Genomic DNA, 20,643 nt, shown 5'->3' with positions numbered 1-20,643 from the left:
GCCCCACTGAGCCCTGGGAAGCCAGCCCTGCCAGGTTCCTCTGCTTTTTGAGCTTCCTGCATACACAAGCCTTGTTAGTTCTTACTGCTCTCATTGGACTCCAGACACGACTGTCTCCTTGCTTCCTCTGGGGACTAGTGAAGGTGGACACCATGTTCAGGAACCTTTCTAACTTCTGCCCAGGAAAGCTGGGGGAAGAATTTTTACCCTCACCAGGTAAAGAGGTTCTCAGAGGACCCTGCTAGACTCGGACCAATATGTTGTCAGTTTAGGAAGGGGCAGAAATTGAAGAGCTGGGTCCTTCCAGATAGAAGATGACCATGGAATCCAGGAACTGGCCCTCTCAGGTCCATGGGCTCATTAGATGATCCGACAGTTGACTAGACCTTTCATCATTGTGCAAGGGACCTTCTAGTCCTGCCAGATCTGGGTCACATATGTCAAAGAAGACCTTTATTGCCAGGTAGAATTGGTTGCTAGGGAGAGTGCTGTGGAGTGGGCACAAATATGAGGAAAGCAGATTCCTGACCCTCAAGAAATTCCCATTTTAATGGGAAGAGGCAGGAAATGATTCAACAAATATTTATCTACTGCCTGCTGTGTACCTGCTCTATACTGGGTGCTGGGATACCATAGGACCAAACTCAACATTTTTTTTCTTAGAGTTTACAATCTAGTAGGGGTAAAGACAAATAAACAATTGTAATAGTGAGGTCAGTGCCACTCTGAGGTGAGGGACAGGTAGCTCAGTCTAGAAGTTTCACGAAAGACTTCTTAGATGAAGCAACAGCTGATCTGGGAACTGAAGGTAGAGTAGGAGTTTGTAAGTCAAGAGCCATTGAGAAGGGATAAATAATTAGAATATGCTGTAGTGAATGCCATCTTAGCTAGTCAGGGTCTAGGAGGGAACCTGAAGCTTGGGTGACCAAGAGGGGTAGGCAACGTGTTTAAGAATCTAGCTCTGCCAGTGGAAAATGTTCATTTGAGGGACTGTTCTCTACCAAAGCAGCTAACCTTCATTTTCTGTTTGGAAAGGTGATATGCTTGATCTCTTGAAATGGAGAACTCACCCTGACAAGATCACAGGCTGTCTCTCTAAATTGAAAGAAATCGATGGCTCAGAGATAGTAAAGGTATATGTTATTGTGTTGTCCGTCTCTTGGAAATTCATGAAATAGGGACTGTTTGGGGGGGAAGGACAGATGATTTTTTATTTATCAGTTTACTTCTTTATCTAACAGTTTCTGCAAGATACACTGGATACCTTATTTGGAATTTTAGATGAAAATTCCCAAAAATACGGGTCTAAAGTGTTTGATTCTTTGGTGAGTTTAAATTCACTTTAATCATAGCTTAACAATTTTGTCTCTCATTCTTGACTTTCATAAGGCTGTTTTTGAAATACTCATTCAATAGTGCACGAGTCACTTAAAAAGAACCAAAAAATGTATATATGTCTTGATTTGCATTCAGTTTTACAAAGCTCAATTTTCTTTTTTAGGTTCACATAATAAATTTGCTGCAAGATAGCAAATTTCATCATTTTAAACCTGTAATGGACACTTACATTGAGAGTCACTTTGCTGGGGCACTTGCATACAGGTAAGGCCTTTATCTTGTAATTGGTTTAGAAGCAGTTTCTTCTGAGCTTTGCTAGGCAGAACCATTAGGATAAGAAAATTTAAGAAGAAGTGTAAGAAGAAATAAAGCACAACAACTGAAGTGTCTCTTGAGTCAATATCTTCCTTTCTCACACATCTTTTTTTAATGGCTGCAACTTATTTTGATTAAAAGAAAAAAAAAAACTTTCTGAATTCTCTTCCTAAAACCTAAAATATAAAGTTTTTTTCTTCATGTCTCTATTTCACTTGATACTCTTTGGTCCAAAATATGTGGTTATTTCAGCTCAAGCCCATTTAATCACCACATGCCTTGCTGATTCTGGAAGTCTTTAAGAAAGAAATGTGAAGGGAAAGCAGCATTTGCTATCATATCTTTTTAAACTCATTCATTCATTCATTCATTCATTCATTCACTCATTCGTCTGTTAATATTTACTGAGTGCCTACTGCATGCCTAATGCATGCTGATTAATGTGAAGACCTGGTTCCTGGCCACAAGCAGTTCAGCCATGGACTCTACCCTCTGATATCAGCTGCCGTTTTAACTGCTCTTCCTTTCCCATCAGCTCAAATTATGCAAGCAAGGCTAAAGTGAATGAGTAATGACAAGCCATAGCTCGTACCTGCCTCCATGCAGCCTAGCTGATAATTGCCAGAAGGCAACAGCTTCTTTCTGTGCTATGTATAACATCTTCCCGGCCTTTGGCCCTGCTTATGCACAGCCCTGGAATGTTCCCCAAAGTTCTTTCTCCCCATTCTAATACTATCATTGCTATTCTGCCCACGTTTTTACCTTACTGTACCTTAAGCACCTATGGCTGTGCACATGCACAATCATGTATTCCCAGCTGTGTGTTAAAAAACACTGAATCATGTTTTTGCCCTTTTTCCCCCATCATGTGATAGATAAAAGATAATAAGTAATCAAATAAGCATTCGATCCTGTTACCTTGGGTACTCCCTAAAAGGTACGTGAAGATTTATGCCTCCAGCTTTTAAATGAAGGGAGTTTTTATTGAAGACTTGACCCTCTGTCAACAGGATTTTTAGAGACGGTGAATGAACTATCAGGGATAGTTGGAAACATCGGCCTGGCTCTGCCACTTGGCCTAACATGTGGGGCCCTAATATGAGGGGTTACCACTTGCAACTGAAATTAGCATTGGAAGCTAGAGAGGAAGGGTGTAATTTCTAACACTGGATTTTGGCCAGGAGAGCAGGATAGTCGTTCCTAAGAAGACAGATATTGCCTATGCAGTCTTCTTGGGCTGTGGATGGTCAGAAACTCACTGATATGTTATCTTCAAAAGAACATTCCTGGTAGCACCTGCCTGTGGCCCATCCATGTATTCTTCCCTGAGTGAGAGAAAAGAGGAGCATTTTTAAAAGCTTGCTCTGCTTTCCTGAAACCAAGAACTGAGCAGAGTTAAAGGTAGCAAACCTGCAATCTTGAAAATTGGCTTTTTTTTTTTAATTCAATTTTTGTTCCTTAAGAAAAAGAAAAGAAAACTTGGCCTTTTTTGAAATTCTCTTACAAAGGCATACTGGGATGGGAAGTTTTGTTCTTCCCAGAGGTCAGAGAATTGGCTTTGTAAACCCATGGGAATGTGATTCGGAGTAGGGAGATGTTCCCTTATCTTTTGCCGCACCCCCCCCCTTTTTTTAAATGTTTATTTGAGAGAGAGCGCGCACATGTGTGAGTGAGTGGGGGAGGGGCAACACAGAGCTGTCAGCACAGAGCCCAACGCAGGGTTTGAATCCACGAACCATTAGATCATGACCTGAGCTGAAGTTGGACATTAAACCGACTGAGCCACCCAGGTGCCCCTTGCCACACTCCCTTTTGCCTCCAACTGAATACTTCATCCAGCTGTTCACATGGTCACAGGTCATGGGGGAAGAAATCCCAGTTAACACTTGTTCAAGGTTGACCATGACAGCCTACTTCAAGGCACTTTCTTTGCCAGAGACCTTTTCTCTGATACTTGTGTTCACCCGTTGGGAAGCTTTGCCGGAAACAGCAGGGCCAATGGGATATGTCCGTATTGAGGGAATCTCAATGGGAGGAAGTGTTTCTCTCTTGAGTTTCAAAAAGGGGTAGTGATGTTGATGTACAGATGCCTATTAAGCATTTCAGCAGAAAAATATGAGAAGTGAAGGAAAAAGAATCCTCCTTATGATAAAAATGTTTGATTTCTTGGCTTTTAACTGAGAGCTAGACCAATTCTACCTTCTGTGTATTTCTCCCTGTATTTTAGAGATCTCATCAAAGTTCTCAAGTGGTATGTGGACAGGATAACAGAAGCAGAACGGCAAGAGCACATCCAGGAGGTGTTGAAGGTAATGACGTGGTGTCGATAACAGATAATGTAGTCTACCAGGGCTGTTGCACCATGATGTCTCAACTAATTGGTTTCTTCTACACAGACAGTAATTGATGATGAAGTATTACCAGCATTTCAGTTCTTCTACACAGACAGTAATTGGTGATGATATATTACCAGCATTCCAATTCAAGGATCTTAATCGGTTTATGCTCCTCCAGAGCTGATGAAATTTGAAAGAAACTTTGCCAGGCTTGCCCACTGGATCCTGCCTGGGATTGAATTCTGATCTCCAGGATACTTGGAGTGAAGTCTAGGAGTGGCAGGAGGGAGGTTTATGAAAGAAGACCACAGATAAGCAATTAAGCTTGAAGTTCCTGCACCCTGGCAGAGGCCATTTGTGAACCCTTTGTCTTAAATTTTGAGAGAGAATACGGTAGCTTAGCAGGGATCACAGTGAGGAAGCCTGAGGTTTTACTGGGTCTCATGGCTTAATGCTGCCCACATCTCTGGGCGTTTGTGCTCAGTTGTAAACGGAGATGCTAATACTTTACTTGCAAACATGTTCATAAAGACTACAGATCTTTTTTTTTCATAATTTTTGTTAATGTTTATTTGTGAGAAAGAGAGACAGACACAGTGCAAGCAGGAGAGGGGCAGAGAGAGAAGGAGACACAGAATCCTAAGCAGGTTCCAGGCTCTGAGCTCTTAACACAGAGCCCAATGTGGGGCTGGAACCCACGAACCATGAGATCATGACCTCAGCTGAAGTTGGGCGCTCAACCAACTGAGCCACCAAGGCGCCCCAAGAATACACATTCTTAAAGGGATTGTTCAATAGCTGCTCTGAGAATCCTCCGATTTCCTATTTGCTGAGTACCACTCTATTTGATGCAGCAGAAAAAAAAGTAGACAGGTATACGTTTTTAAAAGCAAGTATTTTACTAATTATAAATTAATCACCTTGGTGTGATTGAAGGTAAAACACTAAGTGGCAAGAGTACCTGCCAGCAAAGCACAATAAATTTTCTGAAATAGACCAGCATCTCTCTGTTAACTAAATTGAAAAACTATCTGAGGATCAAAAGCATTTAAGGTTCATACCTCTTGAGAATGACACAGAATTTTTAAATTATCTATACATTTTCTCTCATTAGCGTCAGCAAAAAAAAAAAGGCTCTTCTTCTACAAGTAAATACTGTTCAAAAATCTCAGGGGGTCTTAAGTGTTTTTAAATCAATAATTCAAAAATCTAATGATGTCCCCTGGTTTTTATGCCGTGTCATTGTTAAATACTCTTGGTTTCCTTTGAAACTAACTTTTACAAAATTTCGTTTGAAGGCACAAGAATATATTTTTAAGTACATAGTTCAATCTCGAAGGCTGTTTTCCCTTGCCACCGGTGGACAAAACGAAGAGGAATTTCGCTGCTGCATTCAGGAGCTTCTTATGTCGGTCCGTTTCTTTCTTTCTCAAGAGAGCAAAGGGTCAGGAGCATTATCTCAATCACAGGTAATTTTTTTGCATCTCTGCTGAATAAAACAAAAATGAGTCTAGTTTATTTGTTTTTACATAGCGGTGTAAGTGAATCCATAGCTCCAGTTCCTATTTGTAGCGTCAGCAATTTTGCAGACTTTTAAAGCGTCCCCTAGCTCCCGCGAACCCGCAGAGCAGAAGTTAGGCTGGCTTTCCTCCGCCTACTCTCACTCTTCATGGGACGGCTGTTGGTCTACAGCAGGCTGGGTTCAGTTCTGAGTAGACACGATGTCACCATCGGCCTTGGGGAAGGAAGTTCACTGGAGCCGATCTGGTTCTGTGGTTTACGCCAAGCCTTGCACTGCATTTTAATCTGGCAACTTGAGACTCATTATATCGCACTTGGCTAAACTGCATGTTGCTTTGTTTTATTTAACTTGACCCTAATCGTCCTGGGACTGAATGACCAATGCTGAGGAGCGGTTGCCAAATGCTATTACCTGGAGTAGCTCTACGTGTTTTGTTTCAGAACAGGATTTATCCACTTTCCAAATAACGTGGCCTTGAATGCGTTCTCAGCGATCATTCTCAATATCTTACTCTACATTTTCGTAGTCCTTCTTGTACATTTTTGGTTTCTAGTGACTTGAGTAAAAACTTGTCAGATGGAGAAGCAGCCTCTTTGCTGCCATCCCCTGGAGACTAAAAATTTATAATCACTGAGTATTGGGACATAAAGTGGAAGATAGAAGACAAAACTAGATCCATTTGAGTATTCTTATAAGTTGGTGCCATTTGACATTTGGAAAGCTTTACATATAATGGCAAAACACCAGAAATGTACCAACCCCCCAGTAATAGTACTGTGCTTTTTCTGACTTTTGGGGGACTATTCTTGTTCATCTCTTCTTTGCACAAATGGACTGATCTTACATCTGGGCAAGGGTACAACTCAGCCTCTTTTAATGACATTTTGGCCTCTGGTGCCAATGGTACAATCACTGTGCTTGGGGAACTTGCCACATCCCTCAAAGTCCAGTTGCCCACTCGCCAAACCCTCTTTTCAGCAGTTGATATTTGAAAGGATAATCCAACAAGCCAATCATGTATTCGTTTAGATCAAAGTTCTTAAAAGCTCACTACTTTTATAAAAGCTGTTGTATTTGAGACTATCTGCCTTAAACCTTTACCGGTTTCAGGGACAAAACTTAGCTGATTCACATCTGAAAAAATATTCTCTTACTTTTAAGATTAATCTTAAGTCACAATCTCTCAGTGCAATGCCTTCCTAGGGACTCAAGAGGTTTATTCCTTCTCTAAAGTTAGAGAAATCTTTTTCCTTAGTTATGTTTCTGCTGCATCCTGGTAGTCACCCCAAGACGTGGGCCACTGTGGAGCAGCACAGTGAAGAGTGGGTTTCCTTTTATGTTTAACATACTGATTTGCACTGCTCTTGATTCTCTAATCCCCAATCAAGGCAGTGAAACAACTTTAGTACCTCCAAAGAACCATGTTTGATTTTTCTCTTTTTTTTGCCCTTAGTTTTTTATTGACACGATATATAAAATGTATGTAAAGTTTCCGAATATCTTACTAAACTACTGAAGTCATTCTATTATTTTGTGTACAATCCTATACTCGTAAATTTTGATGTGATAATTTCACTTTGATGCTAAGGGAATTCATATAAAATGACGAAGTGGTTAGTTTTTTTTGTTTTTGTTTTTGTTTTTTTAAGCAAAGTGGACTTTTGTCCTCTGTGTTTTGGGAGAAAGAAGAATACTGTACACTTTTTCCCATTGTAGGTTTCCTTTTGACCCCACACCTTCTTAGCTCTCCCTTCTATGAAGGAAGGTGTCATTAATCTGACCCAGTGTGTGACATTGACATTGCTGCATAACAAATAACCATGGGCTTCATGGCTTTAAGTAACATCCAATTATTAGCTCACAGTCCTGTAGATCAGAAGTTTGGTTGGAATTTTTGCTTAGGGTCTCCTACAGCCAGTATCAAGGCATTGGCCTTGGTGGCTTCTTTGGAGGCTCTGGGGAGGAATTCCCTTTCCAAATCTTCCAGGCCTTTGGCAGGAATCAGTTTCCTTGTGTTTCTAAGACTGAGATTCCCATTTGCTTTCTGGCTATCAGCAAGGGGTTGGGGATGGAACGGATTCTCTCAGCTGCTAGAGACCATACACATTCCTTGGTATTCTTCAAATACCATTCTCAAAGCCAGCAACGAAAAGTCACATCCTTCTCATGCTTCCAATCTCTCTGAGTTCTCCTACCATGAGCTAGAGAAAACTTATGTTTTAAATGCTCATGTGTAGGGATGCCTGGGTGGCTCAGTTGGTTAATCATCTGACTTTGGCTTGGGTCATGATCTCGTGGTTCGTGGGTTTGAGTCCCACATCAGGCGCTGTGCTGACAGCTCAGAACCTGGAGCCTACTTAGGATTCTGTGTCTCCCTCTCTCTCTGACCCTCCCCTGCTCACGTGCTTTCGTTCACTCTCTCTCTCCCTCTCTCTCTCTCTCTCTCAAAAAAAATAAACATTAAAAAAAAAATTTAGGTGCTCGTGTGATTAGGTCAGGCCCATATGGATAATCTCCAATTTTAAGATCAACTCATTAGTAATCTTTATTATAGCTGCACAATTCCTTTTGCCATGTAACAACATAGTCATGGGAACACCAGGAGACAAAGGTCTTAGGAGTCATCTTCAAATTCTGCCTATCCTGTCCAGAGCCAAGGATATCCAATGGTCTGAATTTTACTCTTAGGCTGTCTTAAAGACAAAACTCAGTTTCTGTTTTGCAGTTTTGCCTGTGGGCTACAACTCAGGGCCATTTCTGTCTTCTGAAGGCAGAACAGCCATCCCAGAAAACCTTTCTACTAGATCAGTTTATAATGCCCCACAGGCCTGGCCATCCTGGTTCCACCGGGATGATCATTTAGTTATCCTGGCCTAAGCCCAGCTCACGAATGGCTCTGTCTTTGGGAGCCCTGCCCCAACAGGACTGCCCACTCACTCAGCTCTTGGAGCTGTGGCTCTTGGTTTCTCCTTCTACAGACAGATGCCTCCACGAGAACCCCATGAGAAGAACAATGTCAGAAGGAGTTGAGACCCAAGACTCTGCCCTAAATTCCTAATAATTATCTTTCTCTATTTGTCTTGGCTCTCAGGAAGGTCAAAAGAAAATTATGCTTTTCTTTTTATTTGCACTAAAAAATCCTTAGCTTACATATCTTGGTACAACTGTCTTGATGCCCTTATCACAGGTTCTTGTTCCTTTATCCTTTTTTAATACATGTATCTTCACTGCACACACATTCAAATACTTTTTTGAAGTAAAGAGCTAGATATGAAGAATTAATGGGTAAATGAAAAGATTCCTGAGGAAAATCGATGTAGTTGACTTTTCAGTTATGAGAAAGCTGGGCTCATTTTATTGTATCTTATTTTTTTAACTTCATCTGTATGACTCAGCTCTCTGCAGAGTGAAATGAAGGTTATATAAATACAGTCTTTAACAGAGAATACCAAGTTATTAATTTTAAATGTATTCAAATAAACCTATCATGTTTAAGAGTCGAGGAGAACATAGCTGTTGATTGTAGCACCTGAAGCATTTTGATGGTTCTGGCATCAGAAACAGGTCTTGGCTGTTCTAGATATTTTTGCTGCTGCTGTATAGATAAATTCCAAAACACACGAATTTGAATTTGAGTCTATGTTTGAATCATCAGCCCATGTAGACTCGACCTACTTTGTTTTGGTGTCAGATCTCATTGGTAAGCCAGCTAGCTCTTGAGTATCAGCATATTAGAAACATGTGCCTCCTTCCCCTACTTGGTAGACTTAAGGCTGCTCGACTCTTCCTTCCATTGCCCTCCTTTTGTGGAATTTAAAAGACTCGGCTTGTTTTGATGTACAATCCTAGTCCAATTTGTGCCCCTTAGGATTTGATATTAGCATCTTTTTTTCCTTAAAAAATGATTATCCAGTTTCTTTACTTATATAAAGAATATTGTTCTTAGTACGCAGTTCTGGGGTTACAGTAAATCTGAAAGCAACCTAAAGGTTTGTTATAATGATCTTTTCATTTTACAGGTGATAAACTAAAACCCAAGGGGCTAAAATGACTTGTCCAAGGTCATAGAGTTGATTAGAGACAAAGCCAGTAGTACATATAATCTGGATCTTCTGATTCCCTGTCTTGTTTTTTTTCTTTAACCGTAACTTCATTGCTTTTGTCCATGTGTTTGGTTTCTTCAAGGTAAATGTGATTTATATGAGCACTTCAGAAAGCTTCTCAAAAGAGAAATGAAATAGAAGTTACTGCATTCCAGGTCTTGGTGGAGCATTCTTTCCATTTGATCGTCCTGCATTTTGCTGATTCTGTGGGATTTTTTGCCAATCATTTTGCTAATGTCAGTGATTTTCCACAGTTTCTCACTTTTATTATATGGCACCCTTGCACATTTTAAAACATTGTTCTATTTTGCCACACTTTTTTTTTTTTTTAATTTCAGCCTTTTAGCTTAGGTACCAGATACATTTTACATTCATTTTTTTAGCATTCAAAATTATTTGTCATAGTCTGAAACTCAATGACATTGTACAGCAAATTTCTCAGGGTGTATCTTGGAGTTGATATAAATTTCTTCCTTTTAAGGCTGTGTTTCTGAGCTCCTTCCCAGCTGTGTACTCAGAGCTGTTGAAGCTCTTTGATGTCAGGGAAGTGGCCAACTTGGTGCAGGACACCCTGGGCAGCCTGCCTACCATCGTGCACGTGGACGACTCCCTGCAGGCTGTGAAACTGCAGTGCATCGGCAAAACCGTGGAAAGCCAGCTTTATACCAATCCAGGTAGGGTGGTGAGTCTCTTGAATGAAAGCTGTCACTTACCTCCGGTAGTCACAGGTCAGCAGAAGCAATTAGAAAGAGGAAACACAATTACCGTCTCAAAAGCATTGTGTATTTGGATGGTAGAATAAATGTATTAAGTAGCCAAATAGAACAGTCTGGCTATTAAAGGTTTATTTCTAGAAAGAATGAAAACCCTAATAATTAAATTACTGATTCTAATCACAAACTAGTTGGGACATCAGGTATGCTTATTTTCTTGCCTAAGAGATTTCTTTTTTTTGTTCAACAAAATTTAACATTTTATTTCGGGGATGCTTACAGGGACCTGATAGGATTCTTCTTTGTCTCTTTTGTTCTTAAAATTGTCCCTTCAATTTGTGTTCTGAAACTGAGTGAAAATTTTGATGTATTATCAGTTTTTATTTTATCCTAATAGCACGTGATCAATTACTAAATTGATTTTGTCATATCTGTTATTAAATCCCATTGCCTTTTTTCTTCTAGTTTTTCCTGAAATAAATTACCAAACTCATTTTAAAGTTTAAGAAGTTTCTGTGCTATCAGCAAATAAACTTTTCAAAATTGATTCTATTGAGAGTTATCTTTCCACATGAATGCATATGTGGGTATAATATTTTTGAAATAGGGTTTCAAATATAGATAATAAAACTTTTATTACATATTTTATTGTAAAACATTTTAAACATACAAGAATAAAATAGTATCAGATGAGTAAATCATTAATAAATCTCTTTTTTTTTTATCATGCTATGAGATATAGCTCTAGTTCATTCTTGTTTATACTGTGGGATGATATTCCACTATGAATGAATTTATCATGGTTAATTTATTTTTTTCTCCTATTGATAGACTATTTGTTTCTGGTTTTTGGTTTTGTGTTTTGTTTTTTTCTCCAGAAATAACACTTAAGTAAATAAAAGAAAATTCAAACCTTCTCATTTCTCCCCAGGAAAACACACCTCATCCTGGAGAAAAGATATTTCTTGCAGTGCTTCTCAAACTCTATTCCTCAGAGCCATAGATGTTCTTCTGCAGTGATCAGGGTCTCCTCTGGGGTTGGGAACAGGGGGGGTGGAGTGGAGGGGGTAGAGGTCCAAACCAGGTACCTGGTATGACTAGACTACCAATTATGCTTTTACCAAATGAAGAAAAGTTCATCCCATCTCAGAGGAATTGGTAGTTTCTGCCACGTTTCTCCCTCACTGACCAGTTAATTCTTTGTTTGAATAGAATCTGATACCAAAAGGGCAATACAGATAATGAAAATTGTTCTCAAACGGAAGGGCATTATTTGAGAGGACTGTGTTCATTGCATGCCTCTCCGGGATGTGTTCTGTCTGTGGACTCAGTGCCGTGTTGATTACTGATGCTTAGTTGGCAGTACAGAAACCAGGACTAAAAAAATACAAAGAGAAGTTGTTTCGATCCAGGAGGAGAGATATGGGTTTTGTGGGAGGTGGTGAGATTATTTCTTGGGGTGGGGGGTGGAAGGACCCAGGAGACCCAAGAAATGTAGACCTTGGAGGGTCTGTGCTGGTGACCTTGGAGAGAGGCTCAGAGCCAGTGTTGGGAGGTTGGTGACTGTCACTGTGATGCAGAGGGGGAAGAGGAGAAGACGAAACCTGCCTCTTTTGTTATGTGGGGCACTCCCCATGGAAGATAATTATGGAGAAACAACCTTCGAGAAGCAAAAGCAACTCCCGATCTGTGGAATACTTAGAAGCACATGGATGCTAGTAAGAGGAAAGATTTCCATCACTGCCCCAGGGGGTTGAAGTTTGGCTTGATGTTGAGTGATTCACCATTGGAGAAGACAGAAACTTACCACGTATAAATGGCAATGCACTTTGAGAAAAAGGCTGTCTTCATGGAAAAAAATAGCATGCTTACCTGAGAACTTCCCAAGACACAAACTATACTCTATTTAAATTACCTGGGACCCCACACTAATGGTGGGGAAACCTGGAGAGTATTTCTAGTAACTCCGAAATTCTAAATCGGAAACTATGGACTTAGTCTATGGACATAGACTTTGTATATGACAGTTCAGTAGGGCAGAAGTACCAAATTCTTCTCCCTGGGCTAAATTTAAGGTGTCCACAGAGCTGCATTCCTTTGTGGAAGGTCTAGGAGATTATCTGTTTTCTTGCCTCGTACAGTTTCTAGGGGTCACCTGCACTCCTGGGCTTTTGGCCCCTTCCTCTGTCTTTGAAACCTGCAGTGTAGCATCTCCAGATTTCTCTCTGACCCAATTTTCTTGCCTCTTTCACCTAAGAGGACCCATGTGCTTACATTGGCCCATCCAGATAATCCAAGATAATCTCATCATCTCAAGATCCTTAATTTAATCACTTCTGTAAAGTTCATTTTGCCATTACATATTCACAGGTTCTGGGAATTAAGACATGGACATCTTTGGGAGACCACAACTCCGTCCACTCCATATGGGTAAAACAGACTCAAAACCAAGGCAATAGCTCAGCTGCATATGAGGAAAAAAAACAAAAAAACAAAACAAAACAAAAACACTTAGAAATCTAGGAGTTTTGTTTTTTTTTTTTTTTTAATTTATTGAAAGTTTAAAAAATGAAACTCAGGGGTGCCTAGGTGGCTCAGTTAGTTAAGCATCTGACTTTGGCTCAGCTCATGATCTCACGGTTTGCATTGGGCTCTATGCTGACAGCTTGGAGCCTGGAGCCTGCTTCAGATTCTGTGTCTTCCTCTCTCCTTCCCCCTCACTGTTCACACTCTGTCTCTCTCTCTCTGTCAAAAATAAATAAAAATTAAAAAAAAATTTTTTTAATGAAACTCAGAAGTGCTGCACTTGTGTGAGTATACATACATCTTAGCCAGAAGGACGTTACAAAAGATACTTTCCTGATTTAAAATTAAAATCTACAATAGGACAAGGTAAAGTGCAGATGAGGACATTACAGGGTGTTAACAGGATACACATTCAATCAAAGATAAAGTGCTTAGTTCTTGACCATTCTTCAGATCATAGAGTATGGCAAAGACCGTTGCTACTCTGAGCTTAATTCTAATCGGTAAAGAAATGGCTAGTGAGATAGATAGAAGTGAGAAGAATCTGAGAATGTGACCTTATTTTCTGAGAGTTCATAGTATCCAAAGAAGGAGTCCAGAGTACAGTTGGGCCACACTTTTGAGAAAATAAATTTCAAAACATTTTGGAAAAAAAGACCTTAAATGTTACAAACTCCCCAGAAAAGACAAAAAATTCTCACAGTTGTCTTTGTGCTAGAATCCTGCCTTAGAGTTCTCCAGAGAAACAGACCCGATAGAGGCTATGTTTGTGTGTGTACAAGGTTTCTTGTATGGGATGAGCTCAGATTATGCAAGCTGAGAATTCTGCTGTTGGTCAGCTGGAGACCTGAGGGAGCCAGTGGTGGAAGTTTCACTTCGAGTCTGAAGGTCGGAGAAGACTGACGTCTCTGCTAAAAGACGGGCAAAGAGAGCACGTTCTCCCTTATGCCTCCTTTGTTTCTATTCAGGCTTCAGCGCATTGGTTGAGGCCCACCCGCATTGAGCAGGGCAATCTGCTTTACTCAGGCTCCCAATTCAAATGTAACACCCAGGATATTGTTTAACCAAATTTCTGGGCACCCCACAGCACACTCAAGTTGACCCATAAAAACTATCACAAATCCCAAGGAGAAAAAAAGCAGAGGATGCATGCATAGGTATCAGAATGATTATAGAATACTCCTGATTGAGCTTAGATTAAAAATTAATACAGAAAAGAGATGGAAAGAGGAACACCATAGTCAATACCAAAGACGGGTATGAAAAAACATCATGGGAAGAGTCAAGCCAGGTTGAGTTAAGGGTCCACGGACAGCCTCAGAGCTGGAGCCGTTTCATAACCAGGCAGAATTAGCTCTGTTAGTCACACCCCAAGTTCAGAGTCGAGGGCATATGGCCAAACCTGAAGGCCATAGCTAAGATTTGCAACCTACATAGATTGGCATTTGACATGTAAGTCATCTGGGGTCTAAGCAGACATATTTAATGTGTAAAAATTGAACAACTCATTTTTCCCTCTCTCCTCACAAATCTTCCTGTTTCCTGAGGGCCAAGAAAGGGTCTAAGTTTTGGAGAGGACCACTTTGGCAATAGCAGGAAGAGTAGAGCTGGCGTATAGAGGTTGGGGAGGAAGGTGGAAGTGCCCCTAAAATCATAGTTTACCCTAACTTTTATTTGTGTGAAAATCAATGTAAATGGCAAGACCCAATTTAAACTGTGTTCTTACCTTTCTGCTGAAATCTTTAAATTGACTGGCGTGAGTAAGCACATTACATGGGAATGGTTGAAAGCTGTATCTTCTCGTTTCTTACACATCACCTGTTCACATCTGCACTGTTTTTTTGGGGGGGTGGGGGCGGGGGGGCAGCAGGCTGGGATGTGTGCCTTGTATCCACTGCTACAAGCAGCTGACCAATCTGCGTTGACATATAGGAGTAGCTGTGTTCCCCTGCTGGCTCAGGGCGATCACTGGCAGAGGGAGTCACTGCAAGCCAGACTATGACAATGTGCTGTCTCACTTCCTGTTTAAGCCAGGTAAAACATGGAGACACAGGGGGCTCCATTTCCGCTGCTTCTCCTATCCAGTAGACTCATGGGGCAGTTCATTCATTTATTCAACAAATGAGTATTGCAGCCAGACCCCATGCCAGGTATGATGCTAGAGATATTGTAGCTAGTGAAACATCCAGCCTCCGCCCTCAGTCTGCTGCTAGTTGACCATGAAAGCTGACTTTGAACAAGGAGTTATGCTTTGATAAGGTGCAGCAGTTGTGACCCGGGGAGGGAAGGCGGTCCTGTGTAGTAGGGAGGCATGAGTGAGCCTTGGGGTTCATCCCACCCGCTCCACCTCAGTTTGTGGTCCATGTGCCGACACCACCCTCACAGTTGTATTTCTAGGCAACTGGATATCTCCTCTGGGCTCCAAACCTGAGTAGCCGTCTGTCCTCAGCTTCTCTACACAGATGTCGCAGAAGCTCCTCAAACCCCTTTTCCCTCTCAGTCTGTTCCTTCTGTCTCAGTATATGGCAGCACCAACCCCTGGAGCTCTGAGCTGTCCGTGAAACCTTCCTCTTCCTTCTGCCCTTCATCTCCACCTCTCCAGAGACTATTCTTGGGCCTCTGCGGCGGCCCATATCTGTGCCTCCCCCTGACCAGACACAGGTCCATCCCACACTGCCGCCTTGCCTGCATGCCCTCGGGCATGTCCAGACTTGCTTCCCTCTCCTTTTGCCCATCCATGTGTGCAGCCAGAGTTCCCTTCCAGAAACTCACACCCGACGATGTCACTCCCACCTCCCTTGCTCACATCCACTGATTGTGCTCTGTTTTGAGGACACAGAAGAGGATTGATCTTGCAGGCCCTGTCGCCTCACCCTCCCCACCTGCCTGGTCCCATCTCCTTGTGCTTCACTCTAGTGGAACCCACACTTTCCTGCTCCTCTCTGATCTTAGGTGATCCTTGTTCACCCTGCTGGGCTTAGTAACTCGCATCTTCTGAATCATCTCCAGTCTGCCCTGCTCACTCAGTTCTCGCTCTCATAATCTACTTCTCATGCCTGTTTTGCTTTCTGCTTCTTGGATCACATGTTAGGGCTGTAACTGAAAAAAGAATTGGATTTTAATTGTTTCAAGTCTGTCTTCACCCCTTGCTCCACAAGGAAAACCTCAGAGTACAGGGACTTTATCTGTCCTCATCACAATGATATTTCCAGCTCCCAGCACTGTGTCTGGTGCATAGTAGGTGCTCAGTAGAGGTTTCACGAATGAATACTATGTTCTGGGTCACACATTAGGAATCAGGATAGAGCAGCAATGGGTATTGAATAAATGATATGCATAAAAAAATCTTACTGGAAAAGCAACCTCTGAGCTAAGGATGAGCATGAATATGACAACAGAACAGCTTGGGCTGTGGGAAGCCCAGACCAGAAGCAGAACACAGTTGATAAAAGTAACAAGTGGGCATAGCATCTGTTGAGCCTTAGAAAGGGCGCCCCGTGGTGGAGGCATCCAGGGTGGGAATAAATCTGGGGAGTGAGCTCTAAAAACCACACTCAGAGATCATCTCTAGGCCTCTACTGTTGTTTTCCCTCTGTGATCCTGACATTGTCTGCATGAGAATGTAGCCCCTGTGTTGTCTGCCCTTCTTTCCATTCAGGGTCTGCCCTCCAGGGTGTGAAAGGCTCATTTGCAAGTTTTGTTGCTATCTGTGACATTAGCATTTCAGTTATTGGTGACTCCCAGCGGTTAATAGCTGCTTCTCCTCCTTCCTAGCCCCACACCCATTGGGAATTACTAATGGGAGCTGGCTTTATCCACTCACGTGTGTACTGGCAAAATAAAAAGTAAATGAGAGTCACTCCTTTATACACTCCACGAGATACATAATACAGTGAGCTGTGTCTGAGGTGTAGAATATGAGCGTGTCGACACTTTCAAGGACAGAAACTGCATAACAGGTTCTTTTGCTAAATGTATGGGAAGTGAGTGTTTGTTCAACTGCAGGTTTTCTTTTTTTCTTGGGTCCTGCTTGATGAGTCCAAGTGTTTCCTTTTAAAGGTAAGAATTAGCATTTTAACCAGTCAGCGAGTTTGGCATTTCCCCACCAATTGTATCATTTGCATTGGCTGACATTGCCCTAGCATGGAGAAAAAGCAAATCTGCAATGTAGGTAGTCCTATATTTCTTTTTATGCACACCACACACGAATTATTTGTCTACCTGCCTCGCTTTTTTGCAGTTGGTATTCTCTTAACAGTTGGTTGCAAATTGAATTTTTAGAAATCAAATTCTGCTACCTGCAGGAACATACCAGATAAGCTTTATCTCCTGTTCTAATTAATCATCACGAGGCAGTGACTCCTGTCATGTAATTTGTTAGTTTCTTTTTCTTGGTTCTCTTTGTCAAGTAATTGATTTATAAATAAGTATTTAAGTTTCCTGGTAAGGCTTAAAGGCTTTAAAGGAAGCCTGCAGTGCATTATTTCACAAGTTTGGAGTTTAATGTTCTGTGTTGCTGAAAGTGAAGAATGGCTATGCCTTGTGTGGTTTGTTGTGATGGTAAACCTATGGCACCAAACCTTGTGTTGATAAACCAATCATGCAAACACTGATAATGGTGCTTTCCCAGCTGTGAATATTTTGCATGCTCTCTGATTTTTATTAGGGTAAAGAATCATATTCTTTATGACATATGATATATCTTATACTGACTAGGAAAGAATCCACTACAGTGCTGAATTGAGTTGGTGAGGTTGGCCATCCCTGCCTTAATTTTGCTCTTAGGGAGAAAGCTTTCAATCTTTCACTGTTAACTATTATGTTAGCTAAAGGTAGGCATTTCATTATAATGCTCGTTATCAATTTGAGAAAATTACCTTCTATTCTTAGCTTCCTGACAGTTTTTATCATGAATGGATGCTGAGTTTTGCTCATTTTCTCTACATATGTTAATATGGTGAATTAATGTTGATTGACTTTCAGATATTATACCAAATTTGCCTTAGTGATAAATCCTATTTGATCATAGTATATATATATATATATATATATATATATACACACATACGTATATATATTTATATATGTATGTATATATATATATATGTATGTATATATATATAAATATATATATGTATGTATATATATATAAATATATATATATGTATATATATATAAATATATATATGTATTTATATATATATACATACATATATATATAACTAGATTTATTTTGCTAAAATTTTATAAAGATTTTTGCATCTATGTTCATGAGAGATAGCAATCTATAGTTTTCTTGTAATATCTTTGACTAATTTTGGTATCAATAATACTGGCCTCAAAGAGTTAGTTGTGTTCCCTGTTTATTTTCTGGGAGAATTTTTGTAGGCTTTGATTTGATTTTTTTCCATAAATGCTTTATAGAATTCATAGAAGCCATCTGGGCCTGGAATTTTTCTTGTGGGAAGTTTCTGAACTATAAGTTCAATTTCTTTACTAAGTATAGAGTTATTTAGGTTGTCCATTGTTGCTTGAGTTAGTTAAGTTGAATTATTTATGCAACTATTTAGAAGATACATGAGTTTTAATAAATCAGGAAAAATCTTTCTAAATTGCTGCAGAGGTGACATCATTTAGAAAACCAAGACGATCAGGGCACCTGGGTGGCTCAATCGGTTAAGCATCTGACTTTGGCTCAGGTCATGATCTTGCAGTTTGTGAGTTCAAGTCCCACGTCTGGCTTTGTGCTGACAGCTCAGAGCCTGGAGCCTGCTTCAAATTCTGTGTCTCCCTCTCTCTCACCCCTCCCCCACTCACACTCTGTCTCTCTCTGTCTTTCTCTCTCTCTCTAAAATAAACAAACATTTTAAAAAATTAAAAAAGAAAAAGAAAATCAAGCAGATCAGGGAAAGGAGCTAGGACATTTGCAAGTGGGCATATCCATAAATAATATGACAATTATAGTCTTAACAATAGTTTTTTGCTTATGACATCCTGTTGAAAAGTAAACTCAGGACGATAAGCATACTTGTTACTTTTTCAAAAGATTGAAATATATACTGCATAAGTCAGTTACGTTACTGTTTCGAATACTTATTTAATGACAAATTAGGGATAAATATAAGACTTCTAGTTGATAGAGAAATGATCCTTATACAGTCAAAATTCTTTATTTATGGATTTCCTTATTAAAATGTGTTTGTGACCTCAAAATCAATACTTGTGACCCTCTCACGTTCATTCGTGGACTTGCACAAAGCAGTGAAATATTTGAGTAGCAGAATACACAGATTCCCAGCTGAGCTCAAACACTGCAATGCTCTGCATTCCCTTCCACTCTCATGCTCGTCTAACTAGAGGATGGAGCAGTAGGGGGCAGTGCAGCGCAGTGCAAGAAGCTCATCTCCGGGGCCAGCTGCTAGAGTTTGAATCCCAACTCTGGCCCTTCTTCGTGGGGTAACCTCAGGCAAGTCACTTAGCAACTCTAAACCTCGTGTTCTCTTTTATCAAATAAAGAAAATAGAATCTACCTGGATGAGTTGTTTTTAGGATTTAATATCGTTACCTATGTGGGATATGCATCCTATATTATACACACATATACTTCCCCTAGGAGAAATGATTCGTTATTTGCCATTTCATGGTTTTCCAGTGACTTGTTCCAACTTAAAACTACCATGAATAACAAGAATCGACTGTACTTACTTTTCTTCCCTGGTGAAAGTATACAAGTATGATTTTCAGATGTTTAACAAACCTTGCTTTTAAGAGAAACACTACCTGGTCGTGAAGTAACAATATGTATTTTACATATTGCTAGAACTGATTTGCCAAAGGTGCGAAAAGGGTTTTTGTATCTGTGGTCGGTAAGGGAATTTTTTTAAAATTTTTTTAATGTTTATTTATTTTTGAGAGAGCTAGAAACAGACTGTGAGCAGGGGAGGGGCAGAGAGAGGAGGAGACACAGAATCCGAAGCAGGCTCCAGGCTCTGAGCTGTCAGTACAGAGCCCGACACGGGGCTCAAACTCACGGACCACAAGATCATGACCTGAGCTAAAGTCGGCTGCTTAACCAACTGAGCCAGCCAGGTGCCCCAAGGAATTTTTTTTTTAAATGTGTAATCTCCCAAGTTTATGAGCCTGGGAGAAGAGATGACAAGGCATAAATCTCAACAGTTTTAACAAAGATGAGTGGCAGCTGACAGACGAGAGAAGGCTGATGCACACAGGTGTGTGGTGTTGGAGAGGTGCCAAGAACAGGCTAGTTTATACTACAGATCCGCAGACGGCGCAGAGCTGTTTCAGAAAGGATCAAGAATTGAAAATAGCAGGTATTCAGGAGCACCGGACTGGCTTAGTCAGAAGAGCAGGTGACTCATGATCTCAAGGTCATGAGTTCGAGCCCCATGTCGAGATTATGAAAAATAAATAAACTTTACAAAAAATGAAGAAAAATAAAAAGAAAATACAAGGTATCTGAAAATTAAGGGTGCTAGAAATAAAAAAATTGAATAAAAAGTCCTTAGACAGAATAGTCAATTTAGCCAAAAATGGAAAGCTTACCCTCTAAAGAAAGTGAATGAGATGTGCCTAGATTCAGGAGTTCAGAGCCTGCTAAATTTGAGAATGAGGCTCCACACCATAAACAGGGCCTCACAATTAAACAAAGAGACCCTCACCTGCCCCTTCTTTTCCTGATTTCAAGTTACTAGAAGATGATGGTTTCATGCTCCCCAGAGAGGAGTTTGGCAGATTCCTCTGTAGAGAAACTGACAAGCCCAAGAAAAGGC

At 40.6% G+C, this 20,643-nt stretch overlaps 1 protein-coding gene across 1 annotated transcript in view; it reads left to right on the top strand.

The window, feature by feature from the left end:
• The window catches only part of DOCK4 (dedicator of cytokinesis 4), a 428,942-nt gene that overhangs the window by 292,419 nt on the left and 115,880 nt on the right, over positions 1 to 20,643 (top strand). The window contains exons 18-23 of the mRNA XM_042970201.1: positions 1,036 to 1,133; positions 1,242 to 1,325; positions 1,502 to 1,602; positions 3,881 to 3,962; positions 5,288 to 5,458; positions 10,096 to 10,288. Of these exons, the coding sequence (XP_042826135.1) occupies positions 1,036 to 1,133; positions 1,242 to 1,325; positions 1,502 to 1,602; positions 3,881 to 3,962; positions 5,288 to 5,458; positions 10,096 to 10,288 (729 nt within the window). The remainder of the gene's footprint in view (positions 1 to 1,035; positions 1,134 to 1,241; positions 1,326 to 1,501; positions 1,603 to 3,880; positions 3,963 to 5,287; positions 5,459 to 10,095; positions 10,289 to 20,643) is intronic.

This window comes from Panthera tigris, chromosome A2 (genome assembly GCF_018350195.1).
Source record: "Panthera tigris isolate Pti1 chromosome A2, P.tigris_Pti1_mat1.1, whole genome shotgun sequence".
Classification (NCBI taxonomy): domain Eukaryota; kingdom Metazoa; phylum Chordata; class Mammalia; order Carnivora; family Felidae; genus Panthera; species Panthera tigris.
This window is presented reverse-complemented; position numbering and strand designations above follow the sequence as displayed.